Source organism: Otolemur garnettii, unplaced genomic scaffold (genome assembly GCF_000181295.1).
Source record: "Otolemur garnettii isolate 467f Iridium unplaced genomic scaffold, OtoGar3 scaffold00052, whole genome shotgun sequence".
NCBI lineage: Eukaryota > Metazoa > Chordata > Mammalia > Primates > Galagidae > Otolemur > Otolemur garnettii.
This window is the reverse complement of record NW_003852447.1, coordinates 5,239,050-5,260,121: the sequence shown is the minus strand read 5'-3', so window position 1 is coordinate 5,260,121 and position 21,072 is coordinate 5,239,050. Positions and strand designations below refer to the sequence as shown.

Here is a 21,072-nt window from a genome sequence, read left to right as displayed (position 1 = left end):
AATTTTTCTTTTCTCTTTCTTTTCCTTTCCTTCTTTTTCTTTTAAGTTATAGGTGCGCAGCGAAGGAGAAGCCCCAGTGCACTAGCCATTGAAGTATTTGAAGCACATTTGGGAAGTCACATTTTGCAGGTACCATTAAAACAAAAAGAAGCTTGCTTATATTTTACCTAGAAAAATCCCTACATTTAGCCTTTTAAAAAATAATGATTTTTAAATTTCAGCCTATGTATTGAACTGCTATTATTTATCTGAAATTCTTATGCATTTATTTTTTTCTTTTTAGAAAGCCATCCCTTGAGAGAATGTTAATGAGAAAGGGAGGGCAAGTATTATCTGTGCTGCAATAATTTAGATGGATTGCACTATTCAGTTGATGCGCAATGTGTAATAACTGGCTGTTCCCAGAATGACTGTGTGTGTGCCGTATTTGTAAGTGGATATACGTGTGTGTCTTTGGAGCTGTACATTGTTTTTGGAAGAGCAAAGTTTTGTTGCGAAAGCGCTGTGACAGTTTTACGTGTTGCCAAATTTCAGTTCTTTGCTTGAGTTTGTATCTGTAAGTGCTTCCGAGCTCAGTGTTTGCCTCTTCACATTAGAACATTTCTCAGGGTGAAATTTAAAAGTATATTTTTAAGTAAAAGTAATGAATCATAATTGGGTTTTTTTTTTCAACGAATTTCACGACAAATAAATAGGAAGGTACATTACATGGAACTGTAGTGACTTAGCCCTAGAGAAGAGTCTTTGCAAACTCAGCATCTTGCGTATTCAAAACTTTTAAGACTTTCTCAATTGAACACATTTGCCTTCACCAGCCACACATAATTGTTCTACATTGTTCGTGTTTCCAGGATAAATGTTGCCACGGCAAAACTTTCTTTTAACTAGGCTGCATATATACTTTACATGGAATTCGAGGAGTAGACGCATGTGGGGTATTTAGGCAGCATATTATATTTGGGAAAGGTGGGTTATATTTTTCACAAAATTTGGGGTAAAAGTAAGGTAAGCTCCAGAGTCCTCATCACTCAGAGTTCAGGAAAAGGGCCACTACGGTGCTTCCATTTTCTAAACAGTCACAAGTACTTTTGAAGCTAGCATATTACTCCCTTTCGTATGTATGTTTAGGAAACAGTTACCAGGTTATCCTTTAAAATTTAGCTCATGGTCAAATCCCAGTGGTTCTCCAAAGCAATTTCTCTCCTGGCAGTTTCAGAATTACCCAACACTTGCTTAAAGGATGCATTTTTGGCCTCAATCTTTGGTTTGACTAAATTAGGGTTTACAGAATCAAGTCTAGGGATTTGGGTTTTCACAACCTTTTGAGGTAAGTTTGATGTTCCATCAGGTCTGAGCTATCACAGTTTACATTTGCACATTTAAGGTCCTGGGAAGCCTTACTTTATTTTCATTTATTCTTATTTTTTGTTTTTCCATTAATACCTGTTACTATGTCACAGAAGCGATGTTTCTGGAAGCACACCTTAAGAGTTGCTATTCTATTAAGTACATAAAATTTTGAATTAACTTTGTAGAAACCTAGGATTATGTTTTTATTTTTTTTTCCCTGTATATCCTTCGTTCAGAATCTTTGTTAACATTTTTGTATGGGTCATGACATATGTATTGTTAGATCCTAATGTCATTCAGGACTATTCATATTTATATTTTTGAAGCATTTGGTCCCTATGACTGACTCATGAAAAAAATAGTTCAAAAAGTAAAAAGTAGCCTTTACATTTTTATCCTCTGAAGTCTTTTTGGAAATTATCACTCCAGAGTCTTATGGGGAAGGTGACTTAGGAGCTGCAAGAATTTAAACTGAAACAAAACTTAGAAGTTTGAATTGAACATAAGCTTAATATCAAAATATAGAATGACTGTCACAAAGGTCAATTCAACATTCTACTTTGACGAGAGAAGAACACATCTGAAGTGACGCTTCAGGCTCATCTCCATTTTGGGCTGGTCACACCCCAGTCAGACACCACACTTCAAGGAAAACCTAGACAGCTGGTGGCATGTGCAGTGGCATAACCATCCTAGTCAGTGAACTAGAAATCATGTTACATGGAGAATAGCAAAGGGCCAGGGGAAGTTGAGTTTGGAAGACACTTGACTTAAAGGGGATATGTATCGATGCCCTCTGTATATTTGAAGGGCTTATGTCAAAAAAAAAGAATTAGATATATTCTGTGGGGCTTCAGAGTGTGGAAAAACAATGAATGTGTGCAGAAAAGAAAACAATAGTTACTTTCATACAAGCAATCCCCCAAGTAGGGCCAGCCACGTTTGGAATAAGTGTGAGGCTATTGGCTTTAAGGGGAAGTGTAGCTCGCTAGGCAGGGATACTTGCAATAAAGTCAAGCATTCAGTCAGGGGGTGGTAGCTCATGCCTGTGCTCTCAGTGATTTGGGAGGCCAAAGCAGGGGGATCACTTGAGGCTTGGTTTTCGAGACCACCTCAGGCAACATAGGGAGACCCCATCTCTTAACCCTTTCCAATCCTATGTCAGACAAAAATAAACAAAAGCACTTTAATTATATTATGTGATCTAAAAGTGGATACTAAAATCATCAGGTGAGTTCATATTTAGGTTTTTCTGTTTTAGAACTGTAGGATAATTACAAGTAATCCGCCAGCCTCTTTCTCACCTAAAATAAAGAAGAGCTAGGCAGTATGCAGGTGGCAGAAAAATTAGATTGGAAAGGGTTTTAAAAAAATTAGCTGGTGTGGAGGTGCACGCCTGTAGCCCCTGCTACTCAGAGGCTGAGGAGGGCAGATCACTTGAACTCAAGGGTTTGAGATTACAGTGATCAATGATTGTGCCACTGCACTATAGCCTGAGTGACAGAATGAGACTTAGTTTTGTTAAAAAAAAAAGGGGGGGGGAGGGAAGCAGTGAGGCATCTAAGCCTTGCACTATATAATCTTGCAATTGCCATAGAAACTAGAAATTCTTATATCATTTGATTTTAATGCAAGTGGTTATAGAGTAGAAGAACTATATAACACTCTAAACACTAGAACTGTGGTCAAGAAGGATTGTGAAGTATCAGTAAGAAGGGCCTCCCCTAAGCTATCTAATTAGTTGTTTTGCCTAATTAGCAGGGAAACCCTGGAGCCCTTGTCTTTACCATATTCAGCAGCATTTCAGTGTCCTCAAGAATCAGATGGTGCCTACATTTTGTTTCATGAGGGTCTGTAGTGGAGTCATGGACCTTCATGAGGACTGGGATGAATTTCCCTTGCCTCCTTTTCCTTCACTTGCAAATATTAGCTAAAGACCTGTGCAGTCAGCAGGGTATCGATACGGCTGGTCTCTGACCCCATAGTTTATGGTCTTTCGAAGTCTCCAATGCTTGATGAGAACACAGATTCCTTCCAGGGGGCTGCTGTCCCTCCCAAGCTTATAATCGGTAGAGGAACAAAGTTTTCTAGATTGATAGAATAACTATCAGTGTGATGATCCTGTTACCTGAAAGAAGATCCTGTTATCATAGATAAGATATGTGGAGCAAAGAGAAAGTTCAGGAGAGGCAACCCTGAGGCGTGTCATCATTTAAGAGGGCAATGGAAGATTGAGAATGAGCAGACAGGAAGAGGAAACCGCAGGACTTTGATTTTGCTAGAGGATGCAATATTAATAATGTCAAGGTAACTGAGGATAAACCCTTGACAAATAGCATAGGTTTTGTCGATGGAAATACTTATAGTAAAGTGTCAGGCACAGAAGAAAAGCTGAAGAGTGAGAAGGTGTGGTAGCAGAAGCTGGTGTTACCGATAAAGGGAGGTGGGAGGTGAGAGGCTGGCGTCAAAGAGTTGTGTTCTTCATGTTGTGAGAGGATGTTTGTTTGTCTGAGATTCTCGGGCCAAAGACGTTGTGTACATTGTAAAAATAACTCTATTGGCCAATTACATGCTCCTTAGCAATCAGCCTTTTAAAAATCAATATCTTGTGATCATTTCTGTATTAAGAAAATAATTGGTTTTCATTATTCCTAATGGCTGATTATCATTCCACGCTATGAATGTATCTTATTTTCTTTAGCTATTTTCTAGCTATTGGGTATTTTGATTATATCTAAAAGTTTGCATTTCCATGCGAATACATAGTACCAACCTGTGTGTATGTGTATGTGTGTGTATTTCAATTAGAAAAGCTTAGTCTGGGTGGATTTTGCTTAAATGTATTGAATTTTTAATATGTATTAAGTCTTATGTATTGTGTGAATTAAGTTCTCTTCTTATATCATCATATACTCACATAATGCACCTATGAGATAGGTGTAGTGATTATGCACACCTTAAAATTCAGTAAACTCAGAAAGCTTAAGTAACCCAAATGCTTGTGTCTATATAGGTAACAGAGTTGTTTTTGAACCCATAATGCTGATGTGAATTTATACTTCCCAAGAAATGACAAGGGCATTTTAAAAGACATTGGCAATAAGGTGTCTGTGGCTCAGTGGGTTAGGGCGCTGGCCCCATATACCGAGGGTGGCGGGTTCAAACCCAATCCCAGCCAAACTACAACAACAACAACAAAATAGCCAGGCATTGTGGTGGGCGCCTGTAGTCCCAGCTACTTGGGAGGCTGAGGCAAGAGAATCGCCTAAGCCCAAGAGTTGGAGGTTGCTATGAGCTGTGTGACGCCATGGCACTGTACCAAGGGTGATAAAGTGAGACTCTGTCTCAAAAAAAAAAAAAGAAAGAATGAAGATGTTTGTAGTTGGAAAGAACAGGATTGGAGAACTGATTGAGCTGGGAAGGTGAAATAGAGGTCAGTTCTGAATACCAGTATAGTGTTCAGAAAATGCCTATGGCTTCACTGCAGCAGGCACCAAGCTTCCTTTTTGCTATGTGCCCTGGATTGTTTCACTGAAGCACGTTTGCTAAGTACCCCTTGATGTGGAGGATTTAAGGTAGCAAGTAAGGGTAGACTTCTTAATGTTTGGTGTACCCATTACCTGACTATAACATGTGTTTTGCTGGGTATGCCTAATTAGCCATGTAGTCTCATATGAAAAATAAGTAAGTTTGGTGGGATCACCAAAAATTTGAGTACTTTTCCACTGACAGGGGAAAAATATCAAACCTAATGGCGATCCTTGTAAAATCAACTCTTGCAAAGCCAAATCCCAACACCAATATTGAATTTTTTTTTTCTTTTTTGAGACAGAGGCTCAAGCTGTCGCCCTGGGTAGAGTGCTGTGGTGTCACAGCTCACAGCAACCTCAAACTCTTGGGCATAAGTGATCCTCTTGCCTCAGCCTCCCAAGTAACTGGGACTAGGCACCTGTCACAATGCCCAGCTATATTTGGTTATAGTTGTCATTGTCGTTTGGCAGGCCCAGGCTGGATTCAAGCCCGCCAGCTCTGGTGTATGTGGCTGGCACCCTAGCTGCTTGAGCTACAGGTGCCAAGCCAACCAATATTGAATCTAATGATTCAATACCAGCATATATGGACAGGGTCAAGGCCTGAGCTGAGTATTGTGAAACTCAGAGGCTGTCAGTCACACAGAAGTCTCACTACTGACTGTGACAAGTTTGATGGTCCCAGTGAACCTGTGTTCATTTCAGACACGAATTTTCAGGCAGCGGCATCTTTTGCAGGAGAGTTGAAGGTTCAAGGGATGTGAGCCTTGCAGGGTTGTGAAGTATACCTACTGGGCTTGCGTCAGGGGATTTTTTGTTCACTGTATTTTTCTTTGACTTTTATAAATTAGATGAAGAATGGAAAGGCAAGGGGTTAATATCGGGGACTGTACATTTTGTGGCAGGCTAAGTAAAAATCCAAAAGCATGCAGGGTGCATTATGTGGCCTCTCTCCTGAATTTAGTACACGTGATTAAGCCCAAATTTGCTTCCTGCTTTAAAAGTTCCCTTAGGAACTTATGTTCCCACTTCTTGATTTCCTTAATATGAAAAAGTATGAGTATTTATTTTTGCTTTTCTATTTTGGGGACCAGATAGAATATTCATATTTTACCTTATCACAATTAACAGAACATGAAATGGCTACAGATACTATCTTTGTAAGTCATAAAATTAACTACTGGAATGATTTTTTCCCCCTTAGGTGCCAGATTTATGAATGGAGTGCTGTAATTATTTGTATGCCCTCAGCAGAAGGATTTGAGGTTTTTTTCATGCTGTAAATAATGCTTATATAATTGTTGTCTAAAGTTGCAATATTGTTTTTAGCATACTACATAGTTATGCTGCTTTACTCACCTCACAGGTGTTAAAACAAACAAATCCGACCTCGTACATGGGAAATTTGTAAGGCTTATGCTTGAATTCATTGTCAGCACATTACACTGAACCATACTGAGATAGAGATTTTATTACTGACATTGTATAATATGCCTAGTAAATGATTGAAGGATAGCCTTGATCCATAACTCATTTTGCATCATAAAAGAAATAAAATTTTGTAAGTTGAATGAATATAATCATATTAAGTACCCACATGTTTGTATATAAATGATACAGAAATGCATTTATTACTTAAATTAAGTTTTGAGAGAACAAAAAGAACATTCTATGAGAAATGCCCTAAAATAGAGGTAATGGTGAAATTGTAGTATCCAAGTGTCAGTTTTATGCTTAGCCATATCCCATGAACCTTCCTATATCTATAACCTTGACCTGGCATTACTTTTAGCCATAAAGCAGTTTTTTTATTGCTCTTAGATCATTCAGCCACCAAACTGAAAGAGGATCCCACAGGCAGACCTTTTGAGGGAAATCAAGAAAAAACCTCCAAGAACATTCTACGATTATACCTAAATTCTCCAACTGGGAGTGGAGAAATGGTTAGGTGGTATGCTTACATTTTTGCCTACCTTCCCCACCATATGTATGTATTAGAGAAATGATTGTTTTTGCAAAGATCATTTATTCATAGAAAAACTGTCTTGTATAAGACACAGATGCAGCCTGTGGTGATGATCTTAGCTGAACAGTTTCATTAAGGTGCATATTTTCTACAAATGATGGAAAAGGGAACTGAAATGTAGTTATTTGGTAGGCAAAGTAATCAAAGATTTGTGTGAATAAGCTGGATAACATCACAACTTCAGTGAACCGTCAGAGATCATTCACATGTTTTTTGTTTTTCCCTCAATGCCTCCAACCATGGAATACAGGGTAGACTCAGACCTCACATGACAAAAGAGTCTTTATTTCACAGAGGCTGTTACGGATCAGATTTAGAAGAAAATCAAGTCAAGATTTAAATTTCTTCATTTCTCTTATTAATCACATTTTGAAGAATGGTTGAAAGCATATACTAGAATCAGGATTAGTTGGCTCATATGCGATTTTGGTCCTGCTGAGTTAATATAGAACATAGATTCTCTACCAGAAATTTTTAAACATGTGTGGTTGATGTAATAAGGAAAACAAAAAATAAGTAGTCTCTCATTTATGTCTTTGTCATTGTTCGAGTATTTCTAGCCATAGTTTCACTCCAGTGCTGAGACCTAATCAGTTGTAGAAGACTACACGGAACACTTTGGTAGAGGAACTACACTGGTGGTAAGGGCAAAGGGGCCTCTCACAACAGTGTGGGGCCATGGGTAAAGAATGCGAAATCGGCTGTCTTTGACATTGCCTTTAATCTCATGAAGCAAAAGAAAATAAAAGGTTGACTGGTACAATTCAAACATCTGAGCAAAGGAAAGTGAATATACCTTAAAAAGCTCAAAATCTGATTAATACAGGGGTGGCCCCTATGGCTCAAAGGAGTAGGGCACCAGCCCCATATGCCGGAGGTGGTGGGTTCAAACCCAGCCCCCACCAAAAACAGAAAAAAAAATCAGACTAATACAAAGATTCAATTTGTTGATATTAAAATACTGGCTAGCCACACCAACACTCCATTTACATGCGGTGGTAATGCTCTCAATAGACTTCTCGTGAAAGAGAGTGATAGCTTCATGTCTATTTTCTAGGTAATTGATGAGTCACAATTTCCCCCTCGTTTGTTTTGTTAGAACTTCTAAGTGAATGATCATCTAGGAAGTTGAATGTTCTTATTCCTGATGGCTTTTGTTGTGAAAGTGGTACCCTGCTGGACATCAGTGTTAACATAAAATGATCTCTAACAATAGAAGCATTCTGAATTAATTCCTTTAGCTGTAATAGGGGAAAGAAAGAAAGATGAGTGACCCTATAGTCTCCCTATGATCCAGAATGGTAAGAAAATGTAAAACTAAATATAGAAAAAGAGAAAGTTAGTGAATATATTTGCATATGCAAATTAGCTTAATTGATACTGCTTGCCTCTACAGGGATTTTTCATTACAAACTGGAGTGCTACATTGTTCAGCTCATATTGAGTAATTTAGTAACTAATGAGACCAGTTTGCACTAATTTGCATATGATAAATGAGCTTAATTGCAGTAAATAACTTGGAGGCATAATTACTTAATTTTCCTGTGTTGCACGGCTTTTAAGTTCACGTATGAACAACTCAAGATAATTTTGCATATTTAAATTAGTTGCTTTTAAATTTTCTTGAACAACAAAAAAAGGAATACACCTTATCAATTGAGCTATAGAATAATCAAAAGTAAGGATTGCAGTATTTTTATTTAAAATGAAAGAATGGAGAAGAAAAGCAGAAATTTAAGTCCCTTATTCACCTCTCCTACCTCCTTGCCTCAAATAAGATATCAGTGTTGGCATTTAGGAAAATGTTCTTAATGTTGAAACTTAATTCACAGTTTCTCTTAGTAACTCACCTGGGTTTAAAGTGAAATATGTATACACATGAATCATAACTTTTGGAATAGGGGTTATAAGAGAAGTGTCATGTGTCCATAATCTGATTTGGCAAACTAATATGGAGTAGTCATTTGGATTTACCTGCACTGTGCATTTCATCTGAGTAGCTGAGTTTTAATGAAGTAGGCATCCCTCTGACTCTCGCATTTATTTTCTATCTAGGTTAATGTTTTATGCTTACAGAATTGGTTTCATTGAAGAATTTCCGTGTGGTTTGCCAAGAATTATCTCATTGGTCTTTACATTATCTCAAGAATGTATGTTTTATCAAAATCTCCATTTTCTTTCTCTTTTTTTAAAATCTCCATTTTCAAAATTGAAAACCTGGAGCATGCAGAGGTTGATGAGAAATCATTACTTCTCTATATTTTATTATCTTAGAATTTCACATTGGGGGAAAAAGTATAACTCATTATTCAACATTAACTTATGAGGCCATATATAATAGAATCAGATTCATGATTTTGAGAAAATACTGTATAGTTCGGAAAGTTTAAAACTTGCCATTTAAACAGTCATTGCTGCTTCAACTCATATTAAAAAAAAAAACAGAAGAAGACATTAGAGCTATTCATTTGCCACAATCTCAAAAATTCACAAGAATTCACAAAACTTTTATCTGAAAAGCTTAAATCCCACTAAATTCAATATACGCTTCCTTTGGGGGGTGGGCCAGAGTAGGTGCTAATACTAGCAAGGTGTAAAATTTGAGTCCTTCATATAACAGGTTCTCCGGAAATACCTGGCGAATAAAAGAATGAACCAATGCATCCTACCAGGCAAAGCCATAGTTCCCTTCAGAACCAGAGACTCATCTCATCTCTGGTTCCAAGCTCAGTTCTAATCTATATCCTCTAGCCACAGGGGTGAAATATGGCAGATTCATTTAAGTGCATGGATTTTGGCATCCAGCCAATTTGAGTTTGCATCCCAACTTGCCCATTTATTGACTTTATAGACCCAGAATGGTCTCTTGCCCTCTCTGAGGCTCAGTTTCTTCATCTTTAAAATGGAGAAAACTACAGTGGAAGTTTCTCTGGCAGGCTTAGGGCCAGAATCTGGTAAATAGAACATGTTTGAGAAAGACTCGCTAGTATTTTGGTCTGTGTGTCGGGTAGTCCAGAAAAAGATGCACGTTTTGAAGAAAAATATTAATACTTCTTAGTCGCGTCATCGGTGCAGGAATACAGGAATATTATCAATAAAGTACTCTTGGGTTAAAAACAGGATAAATAATTTTCACTGAACACACCATAAATTGCTTACATTAACTGCATTTGTGTTTTATAGCACATATTAGTTCAGAGTAAAAATTTTTTTTAAATTAGGTGGTAACAAGGTATTTTTACTTTGAGAAAGAAAATCCTTCTCTTAAAAACATCAGAATACTCTAGTTAGCAATTTAGAAGCAACTGGGGAAAGCAGAGCTTTTAAAGGAACCCAAGAATCAATGCTTCCTTTCAAAATTTAAATGGGATGTGCCATTGCTCTTCTTAGACTGTAGAACCTCAATTTACTTAGAGAAGTGGGAATGAACACTCCATGAGAAATCTAGAAGAGAGAACGTCTCGGAAGGATCTTCACACGGGCATATTCCTGGGCAGACGCATAGTGCAGTGGGTTTGTACGTACCTTGCCAACTAGGATTTGCAGAGTCAATACATGTTATCATTCACTGAGAAATAGTGTGAGAGGTCTGGGTGCAGAGAAGGGGTTGGAAAAAACTATTATTTTGGACGAAAGCCGTGGTATTTGGCCACTTGACTGAAACTTGTGCTAATACTAGTTGCAAAGTTAATTGCCTCGGGTAGCCAGGATCTAGGACCACGAAACAATAAATCTGCAAGTACTAAACTTCCATTCAGTAAATATTTACTGAGTGCCTAATTTGCATTAGACACTGAAGGAAATACTGGGAGACAAAAATGAGTCCTAGTTTCGCCTCTAAGCAGTCTCGCCATGAGGAAACCAGTAAGAAAACATACCAACACAGTTCAGTGAAACATGGGCTAGGGGCTACTGTGTCACTTCCCTCTGGATTTGATCTCTGTCTGCTCTCAGTTATATAGATTCAGGCAGTTTATTTAAACTCTCTAAGTCTCAGTTTCCTTAACTCAAAGGAGAGATGGTAGCAATACGCACCTCACAGGGCGCTGCAAGTATTAGATGAGATACTACACATAGGATTAGGTAGACAATCCACTACGCAGGAGCTCACAGTGCCTACTCAAGAAAATTGACTGTCACAGAGGCTGAATCCTGGAAGCAGCAGGAGGGCAACAGATCACAGATGCACACATTCCGTACCTTTCTCCAACTGCACTCACTCTTGCATGGGCACACACAGACACAGAGACACACATACACACACACACAGACACACACATATATACCCCTTTTTGGTTTGGCTTCACATTGGTCCCTCTAGGAATAGTTAGAGGGTCCTAGTCTTACTATGACACTTGGATTTTCTTAGCATGGTCATATAGAGACTGAGGGAGGAAACACAAGCAGCAATTTAATTGTGCCCAGGACGATTTTGTCGGAGGCATGCTGATATGAAGACGGTTTGCAAGGTATGGGAGCTGTGCTTCATTTCTTTTCAGGCACTGAGGGTGGCCGAATTATTTGAAGATTACAGTAGCACAGAAAGATTCATGATTCTATAGGTTGAGCATCCTTAACTTTAAAATCCGAAATGCAAGATGCTCCAAACTCCCAAACTTTTTAAATGCTAAATGACCCTAAGTGGAAGATTGCACACTTAACCTATGTGATACATCACAGTAAAAACTCAGGCAAGACTTTGTTTCATGTACAAAATTATTAAAAATATTTTGTAAGATTATCGTCAGGATGTGTGTATAAGATATATATGAAACATTAGTGAATTTTGTGTTTAGACTTGGGTCCCATCCCTAAGGCATCTCATTCCGTGTATGCAAATATTCCAAAGTCTGAAACACTTCTAGTTCCAAGCATTTTGGGTAAGGAATACTCAACTGATATCTATCAACAGCAAATCATACGGTGTTGTGTCAAATAGGAATTCGAGTAACTCTTTCTTATACCTCTGGGGTGATATATAGTAAATATTTGCAAATCTGCGGCAGATTGTGGGGCTCTCCTTGGCTTTAGGATAGTTCCTGGTGGTAGAAGACATCATATTCCATTACCAGCACTGGCTAAAAGTGATGTAGAGTAGGGTGACACCAACTGACTATCACTTACTAGGGACCCCGACTCAGTCAGTGTGGCTGTGACTGCTTTCCCATCACCATCTCCAGCACTCCTGAAAGCCTTTTGTACTCACTTGGGTTTGAGGAAAGATGGTGGGTGGGTGGTAATGTGCGTTGTTTCTCAAGGTGTGCTGATTGCAGACACTTGTGAACATTCTGGACTGGTGATATTCTGCAAAATATACTTGGGGAAAGTGGCTTAGAAGAATCAAATAAAACTTATTTTAAGATATTAAAATCTCTAAATATAATAAGAGCTAAACTGAACACTTCATTGAACAATTACACTGTAGTGTCACATCTATAGTCTACTAGCTTTTAAGACAGAAAGATTATTATAGAGGAATCTTTTATAAGTAATTGTCCTTGTGGGGGGGGGTCAAATACCTTTTTTTTTTAACCTACAAAAAAGTAGGAAAAAGTGTTGCAAATCAAGAAATACAGACAAATAAACAGAAGAAGGGAATTTAAACCCAAATATTTGACTGTACAAATCAACCAAAATAAAATTGTGATACTTATTTCTTGAAAACAGCTGTAGAAGGAACAGCTGATTTCAGGATGAGTCTTCCAATGTACCTCATGGCTCATAGATATTTGCAAGCAGTTTACTTCTGTGCCTGAGCATTAACCACCACAGAAAACCAAGACCTCTGGGCTTCTCATGGGGGAAGGGTGCTGTGGGGCTTGCTGTATGTCCCATCCTCTCTGGACTGCAGGCAGGAACCTGCGGGCCAGCCAGGGAACAGGGTCAGATGCCCCGATCACTCAGTCTCCGGCTGTTTTTATTACTGTGCGTGAGTACCTTGTGAATTCACTTCTCAGACACTTGCCAATTTGGGATCTGATGATTTATGATTGCGAGGTAAGGAATCCATGGGACGGTGTTCTTTTGTGACAGTGCAATGGAATGCTGCCCGCAAAAAAAAAATGTCATGCCATTTTGCTTTACCTCTGTTGGGAAAAATAAACGTTTGAGAGAATTAGTGAAACTATTTTAAAATTTGTTGTTCTGGATGAATAAAATATGTAACTAACGGTTGGATTACCCTCAGAGAGGAGCCCAGTCAAGTTCCCCGGAGGCTGGGGAAAGGCGGCAGGAATTGGGAGGACAGAGCAGCTCTTTTCCTCATCTATTAAAAAAAAAAAAAGGCAGGTGACCCTTTAGGCCACCAGAAAAAAATTCCCTTTAAAATAATCCACTCATAATACTTCATTTAAATTGATACAATGTTTTAGTAAATTTCATCTAGCATAGAGATTAGACCAAAGGTAGAATTGACCTAAAGAAACAGAAAATTCTTTTTTTTCTCTTTCTTTCTTTCTTTTTCTTTTTTTCTTTTGGTGGTAAGTCAGAAGTCTGTGAGTTCTACATAAATACAAAGGCAAATGATAATATCAATGACTATTTTAATTGCATCTTTAATCCATAAGGATAGTTCAATGACATTTTAAATTATACTTTTAGAATTGTAGTCACATAGGAGATAAAACTCAGTAACTATTTAATAATGCATAGTAAGATCAACTGTATCCTCTCTTGAGATCACATTTAGGTGGACTGAATGTAAAAGCCCAATTCAGAATTTAGACAGCATTTAATCTTCTGGAAGACATTGTTGAGTCCTTCTAAATATAAAGTACCCAGGCCTGGTCCTTTGAGTTCGTACCTATTATCTCTGCTGAATGATTAGTTTCACTGGACTCGCAGCTAAGCTGTATTATTTTTTTTTTTTTACTAGGAATTGGATTGCTGTAGATCAAACTATTCTCAAGCCTGGAAAGTTACTAATCAGTTTGGGGAATTTATGTGACTGATTGGTAACTAATTGCTGTCCTTTAACTTGGCTTTATCTGGAGATTATAATGTAGTTAGGATTGCTTCTGGCTGGGGGAGGAGGGGAGGGAAGTGGTCAAGTGATTTGCTTAAGGTCCCCAAGCTGTTAGTAACTGGTGTCGCTGCCATTGGAACCCAGAGGTAGAAGTGAGAGAGCAAAGAGAAAGGAATTATAAGGGAAACACTATTAAATTATTTTACAATGTAAGTTTTTCAAGAAGCTTACTTTAAGCTATGATTCGAATGAAAACTAGTGGACAGGCACTTTTGTTTAATAAAGAAATATTTGCCCTCAGCAGAAGACAACATTTTAAAGCTTGTCATTTCATTTCTGGGAAAGTATTTGAGGAAAATGACATGGCTCAGCCCTGTTTGCTGACCGTTTTGTTGTCTCCTGCTGAGACTTGCCATTTCCATAGCCAGTGGGCTGTATTGAATCAGACAGAAGCAATAGGTCATTAACAGACATGGAGACTTGGGCAGCCTGCGGAGACCGAAAGGGAGAAAATCATTTGGGGCCACATCAACAAAACTGCATTTAATAGAATCTCATGCAACTGTGTTCGAGGGGGTTAGCCTGATTTTCAAAGAACCTTAGGAAGCTTTAAAAAGCACCAACTAACTTTCCTCCCAAACGATGTCATGCCTAACATGAAAATGTAGGTGGGAGAGGGTCCTCCTTTCAACAGGCTATGTTTTCTCCTGTTGAAAAAAATAACTGCTCAACATTCACTTAGTTAAAAACCAAAAAAGCCCAGGTTTTATTTTTCTACTGACACTTGCATTAACCTTGAGATCTTTAGCTCATAACATTAATTCAGGGAAAGATTATATTATTTATTTCAATCAATATCTAAATTATTAAACTGCATTTCCATGATCTTCAGAGATTCTTCTGGATTATTATAACTGGGAGGTGTGCTGGAGGGGACATTTTTGCCGTTGAGATTGCTGTCCATTATTTTTGGCGTTTATGAGATTATTCATTTTAGGAAGTATGGATAATCACCTCCTCTTATGTAGAGCAGTTTGGCTGGGGAAGGAAAAAATACTGAAAAATAGACAGAGAGCCTATATATTGACATACAATGAGCATTCATAAATACTTTGGTAGAAATAAGGCTTGTCAAGTGAAGCGCTGGAGAATATTTACATAATGTTTCTTTTCTCCAGAAATTTATAATGAATTTTTGTACCTTAACCTGGAATCAAAGGTGCGGATATGGAGACAGGACCTAAAATTGCAACAGTTGCATTTATAATGAAGTCAAATTTAGGAAATAGAATACTGTTTTCCTGTAAGTCTATCATTTGTATATTTTAAAATTCTACCATTTAGATATATATGAATGTACCCATGAGTGGTTTTTTTGGGGGGGGGGGATTTCAAAATGGTTTCACACACGTGTCTTAGATCTCTTTTTAGATTCCACCCAGCTTGGAAGACGGCTGTCATGTCTTGTTCATCTGTGTCCTCCACAATGCTGTGGCCTCACTAGGTCCTCAGTGCATTTGCAGAGTTAACTTGAATTTGTGTAGACAATGTATGTAACTTCTAACAGATTGATAATTAATTCCCCTTTTGTTTTGGGCAGCATTATTAAGAAGTCAGTGATACTAAATGATTTCAAGGTACATTTTTATCAGTTGAAGAAGACATTTACATGCTGGGCTCCTAGTAGGGTTAATGCATTATGCACCTAAGTCTCTATGCACCAATGTGAGAATGTCCTTCTCAGCCAAGAGGTCATTAAAGAAAACACAGTCCCATTATAATGTCATTTTCCCCTTAATTTTCTGATTACTTACATTCGGTTTGGTCCTAATTATGAGTACCTTTAATTGCTTTATCACAGTGATGATTAACTGTGCCCAAGTCAAAGCCCTATGAAAGGGAGGACAATTCCTTCCAAAGGCTTTGCATGAATGCACTAGCAAAGGAATAGAGGCTTTCCAACTTCCGGGAGGCTGCTCAGCCCGCTTACATTTCTAGGGAATATCTTCCTAAAAATCGCGGGAGTGTCATCTTTGGATTTTTTCAGACCTCCCCTAATCATCCCTTTTCCTAACATGCTATAATCTGCTGCCTTATTTACATGAATCATTCTGCCAGAAGATAATATCAAAAATATAATACATGCCAGCTGTTCTCTAGAGTCTTTAAAAAAAATTTTTTTAAACATGGAAATCCATGTTATGTTCCAGAAAGAGTACATGGCTGTGTTTGCCTTTGTCATTTTCCATTTTTGTGTATCAAATACCAGTGACTGAAATTTGTTGTGTTTTACAAATTACCAAGTTTAAAACTCCAACTATAAATGATTTCTTGCCAAAATTGCTCAGTGGCGATCAGCTTCATTTTAAGAACTATTTAATAGCTCATAAAGGTGGTTCATTTCACTTTTAGATGAGGGCCCTGACCCTAGGATATCATAGAAATAAAACTGTGAGATTAGATGTTTTAATTCTGTATTTTAATTCAATTTTTATACAAAGGACATATTTTGAGATTTTAATTTATTTTGAGATTAAATAATTTTCATTTAAAGTAAGCGCACAATGTTATTTTAATGTTTCTGGGTAGGTTTTAGGGGGAGGAGGGAAAACTACCACTGTACTATCTTTATTGAAATCTTACATTCATTTTATGTTCTTCTCAGAAGTATCAGTTTATGTATCACAGTGACATATTGCCCAGGAGTCTAGTTGATGAAGTTCAAATCAGTCGAACAAAGTTCATTTCCCCCAGTTCTTTCCCAGTGAAGCCCGGGCCACACATTGGAGATCAGGATGGAGAGACGATTTATTCCTTGTAAAGAGTAGTTTGGGGAGGAAGAGGGCCTTTGCTTTGGGAAAGCTGGCACAGATGAGCAGGAGGACACATCAGTGTCAATTTATTATCAAGCTATCCTTTTTCCCTTGAGCAAGGCTTTAGCATTTTCAGTCTACAATGTTGCACACTTGCAAAGTGTCTCTTTTTCTCATTTTGTTGCTCCCAGTTGGAAGGAAAAGTTCATCCAGTGGCTCATTTGAAAAGGTGCAAGTGAAGAGAGGTGATGTAGAGATGAGTACCCCTCTGGCCTTCGTTTGGGGTGGATGTCTGTGACACATGGCTGTCCCAGCCTTGTGGGGAAACGTCACAAAATCATAGAAACAGGGACACAAATTATGTGGCATGATGCATTTTCCTTTCATGCTAATTGTCCCTTTTGGAAACTTGGGATACATAAATACAGAGTTGCACATAACCATTTTAGGCCCTGTACCTTATATTTCTATTCAGGGGATTTTTCAAAAAGGCTTTAATAATTGAGAATTAAAAGAAATAGCACCAATATTTTTTGTTTCCCTTGGTAGACTTTGGTACTGCAAATGGACAAAGCAGGTAAGTTCCTGGCATAAGGTGATTATCTAGCTTACTATTTTCAAATACACTGAAGTCTAGGCAGTGCCAGTGAATACAACAGACTGCAGCAGCCTGCTCCCCAACAGAGAAGCAATCAGGTCTAGCAGAACATTCAGCTGTGGGACCAGGAAAGAAAAGCTGACATCCAGATGCCAGTGCTTTGGAAGTCTTAACTGGAGTTGCACATATGGGTCCTGCATCTGCTCAGGTTATACCACCAGTCAGCATCCAAATTGACACAGCTTCCATTGCATGAATCAACAGAGGCCTGCCTATATGTCTGGGTCTTTCAGCTAAGACAGCTGTCAAAATAAATCGTGTGGCCTGCAGAAAGCTAATTTTTAGGCTCAGTGCCTGTAGCTCAGCGGTTAGGGCGCTGGCCACATGCACCAGAACTGGCGGGTTCAAACCTGGCCTTGGCCTGCTAAACAACAATGACAACTACAACCAAAAAATAGCCAGGCATTGTGGCAGGTGCCTGTAGTCCCAGCTACTTGCGAGGCTGAGGCAAGAAAATCGCTTAAGCCCAAGAGTTTGAGGTTGCTGTGACCTATGACACTACAGCACTCTACAGAGGGTGACATAGTGGGACTCTGTCTCAAAAAAAAGAAAGCTAATTTTCAGAAGACCAACCTGGGTATTTTGGGTGATAGATTTTGAGTCCCCACAATGACTCATTTCTGAATGTCCATCGTGGGAGGGAGATGGCAGTGATGAAGATGTAGTGACACACATTAAGTGTATTTGTACATGAATGCGTGTGTGATTGTGATTCTTTTCGTCTAATCTAGAAGTGCTCAGAGGAAGTTAGATCCAAATAATTTTGGACAGTGACTGAAACCAGTGCATGGTGAATGCACACTTGATGTACTTATTCTACCATAGAAATTTGGGTAACAAATCTAATAGTGGCACTAAACTGTTTTCTCCCCCTTTTACATGAAAAAAGATACAGAGGTTCACATCCAGAAACCGTAAGTATTTGCCTTTCACTAAGTGCTTTTCTTATCGCACCGTAATGGTCCCAATAGCAAGTTGAATAATTCACCTTTTCATCTCTTTCATTCCCCAGAATCCTTCTCAAACAGAGAAAAGAGTAGGTTTATCTCTTGTTATTGTCTCAAGTTATGTCTTGAACAAGAATAACCGATGGACAGATGTGTGCATTGGGATCCAATTTGTATATCTACTTTCCATTTCAGCCATTTGTTTATGTAATGTGCTATCTTTATTGAAATCATCAATTCCTGTTGGATAAGAGGTTAGGTGTAAGAGGAAAAAATGATTTGTGGCATTTGTTCTTTTATTATTTTTCACTGTATTAGGAACCCATTTAGGAACAGATTTGGAGACTTCTGTCAAGTTGCTATATTCTATTTTATCATCATCATAACTTTCTAGTTAGATTGCAAAAACATTTGCTAAGCTTTAACATTGCTATTGAAGTTCACAGATTTTGCAAGATGACGCATGATAGTGATTGACATTAATTAGAACCAAGTGGCTATCCTATCATGCTGTTCGTAACTGTTTTCCAATTTCTCTTTTGCAACTAGATATTCTAGCTTAGTAAGAATGCACTGTTAGTATTAGTGACATTTCTAGGTCATTGATAATGTATTCCATTGTCTTGGGGTGTGGCCAAGACTGTGGGATTCCTGTTGATCTAATGTTTGCAGACAGGGTTGTTGTGGTCTGGCCTTTGATCTCAGTGTTGAGGCATTAATGCTGAAATAAAGGGACCCACATGGAACCAGGACCTTAAGCCACCTACCTCCCAAGCTAGGATAGGGGCCTTGGCTTCATAATTTTGGCTTTGCTATAGCTGAAAATTTCACACATATTTATATACCTTTTGTGCCCAGAGTTTAGACTATTCAACATCAGGTGAGCAATGATAATCTTAAAGTACCTCACTGCTTTCTGACTAGGAATATCCTGCCCCTGAGAACAATGGCTGGCCAAGCTTCCACAAAGGCACCTGGAGTATTTGAGTTGACTGCTGGGATGGCCCTAGGCCCTATAGAGAATATGTCCTTTCCTCCGCCTCTACTCCCCATGCTGGCAAAATTCAGAAGCCTGGAAATTAGCCAGGAGAAGTTCTATGCTGCTGTCAAACCATAGATTTTAGTTATCCATTTTTCTGCCCTAAATACTTGTTACTTGGTAAGGAGATTTTCCCAGGATATCACATATAATGCCTTCAAAGCAGGTCTCTGTCCACCTCCAGCTCAGACATTCAAATGCAGAAGTATAGCAGTCTGGGGAGCTGCCTGCACTTGTAAGTCCTACAGAGAGGACAGGAGAAGAACCGTGGAAAAGGGACAGTGCCAAGGTAAACCTCCCAGACCCAGAATGAAAGGCTGGAGTAGTGGCAGATCCCATATCACAGGGGCCTCTCAGTGAGACAATGGCTTCTTATACCTTCAGTTGAATACGAACCCTTCAAATGTGCATTGATGCAGTTACTGAGTCCTGGACCCTGCAGTTAGATGCTACAGATACCATGAAATAGTCACAGTCCTTGTTCTTGTGGACTTCTTCAGTAAGGCTAAAGAGACAGATACAGAAATAAACAACTGTGATAAAACCTACTAGGAGCAAAACTAAGGTCCTGGAAGACTCAAAGAGTAAAGAAAAGAGAAGACTCGACTGTACCTTACAGAATCTGAGGAAGTGCTGCCGGCATTTCTGCAGGACCTTCCTGGGCAGTGATTTTCAGCCTAGGTGACGTGGCATACCAGTGTCCAGTGAGAGGATCTCAAGTGTGCTGCGAGAATTTTTAAAGATCATTAATTATCTTTGAAAAAAACTCAAAGCACTCTAAGTATATTCTCTTTTTTTACTCTTTTTTTGATTAGCATAATTTAAGTGTGCCACGTAAGTTTAACTATAGATTCAGGAGTACCCTGGGATTAGAAAATGGGTGAAAAACACTGTTCCATGGATCAGTGTGGTTTGACCAAGTGGAGAAGGACAGAAGGACACTCCGGGTAGAGTGAATGGCATGATCCAGGGCTCAGGACTTAGCAAAGGGATAGGAGTGGTCTGTAGAAAGATTGGCATGGATGTTCTATTCATTTTGATTCAAAAAGTGATTGTTGAGTGCTTTTTCTGTGCCAACACATGGCTGGGCACTGGAGTTCATAATAAGTAAGATAGTCCCTGCCTGCAAGGAACACACAGCATTATAGGGACTCAGCATTCACGTTGTGATTTCAGCATGGTGGGCAGAAGAGGCAGGAGAAGAGTCTAGAGAGAGTGTCAGGGTGAGACCAAATGCCAGTGCCTTGGGTTTGACTTCACCCCCAAGGAAATGGGGACCTATGAAGAATGTTGGATTTAAAAGTATCATTTATGGCAGGTGAAGGAGAGAAAAGAAAGAACAGGCAGGCAGTGGTTGGGGTAGATGCAGAGAGGCGTGAACTAGGAGGTGATGGTGACATTGCAATGGAGAAGGAGCTGACAAAAAAAAGAATCTTATTATCCTTCTTTACAGATTGGGAAACTAAGACTTGGAAAAGATAAGGGATTTGTTCAGATTCATAGAAATGGCAAATTACAGTACTGGGGTATGAACCTAGACGCACCATTATAAAAATTGCATTCCATGGCAGTGGTTGAGACAATGGGCCCTTGAGTTTTCAATCAGCAGATTTTCATTATACCTACCTCATAGGTGTGATAGGTGTGACTTAAATAATATAATCCATGTAAAGCCCTTTGCATTGTGCCTGGCAAATAGTAAGGGCTTCCTATTTGAAACTTTCCTTCCTATTTTTTTTTTTTTT

General features: G+C 38.7%; 1 protein-coding gene across 2 annotated transcripts in view; it reads left to right on the top strand.

Moving 5' to 3' along the window:
* The window catches only part of NPAS3 (neuronal PAS domain protein 3), an 845,925-nt gene that overhangs the window by 415,474 nt on the left and 409,379 nt on the right, over positions 1–21,072 (top strand). The window contains exon 4 of one of the 2 annotated variants that reach the window (XM_023514390.1): positions 53–129. In XM_023514390.1, the coding sequence (XP_023370158.1) occupies positions 53–129 (77 nt within the window). Of the gene's footprint in view, positions 1–46; positions 130–21,072 lie in introns of both variants that reach the window. The other variant, XM_023514389.1, reaches the window with a different exon arrangement.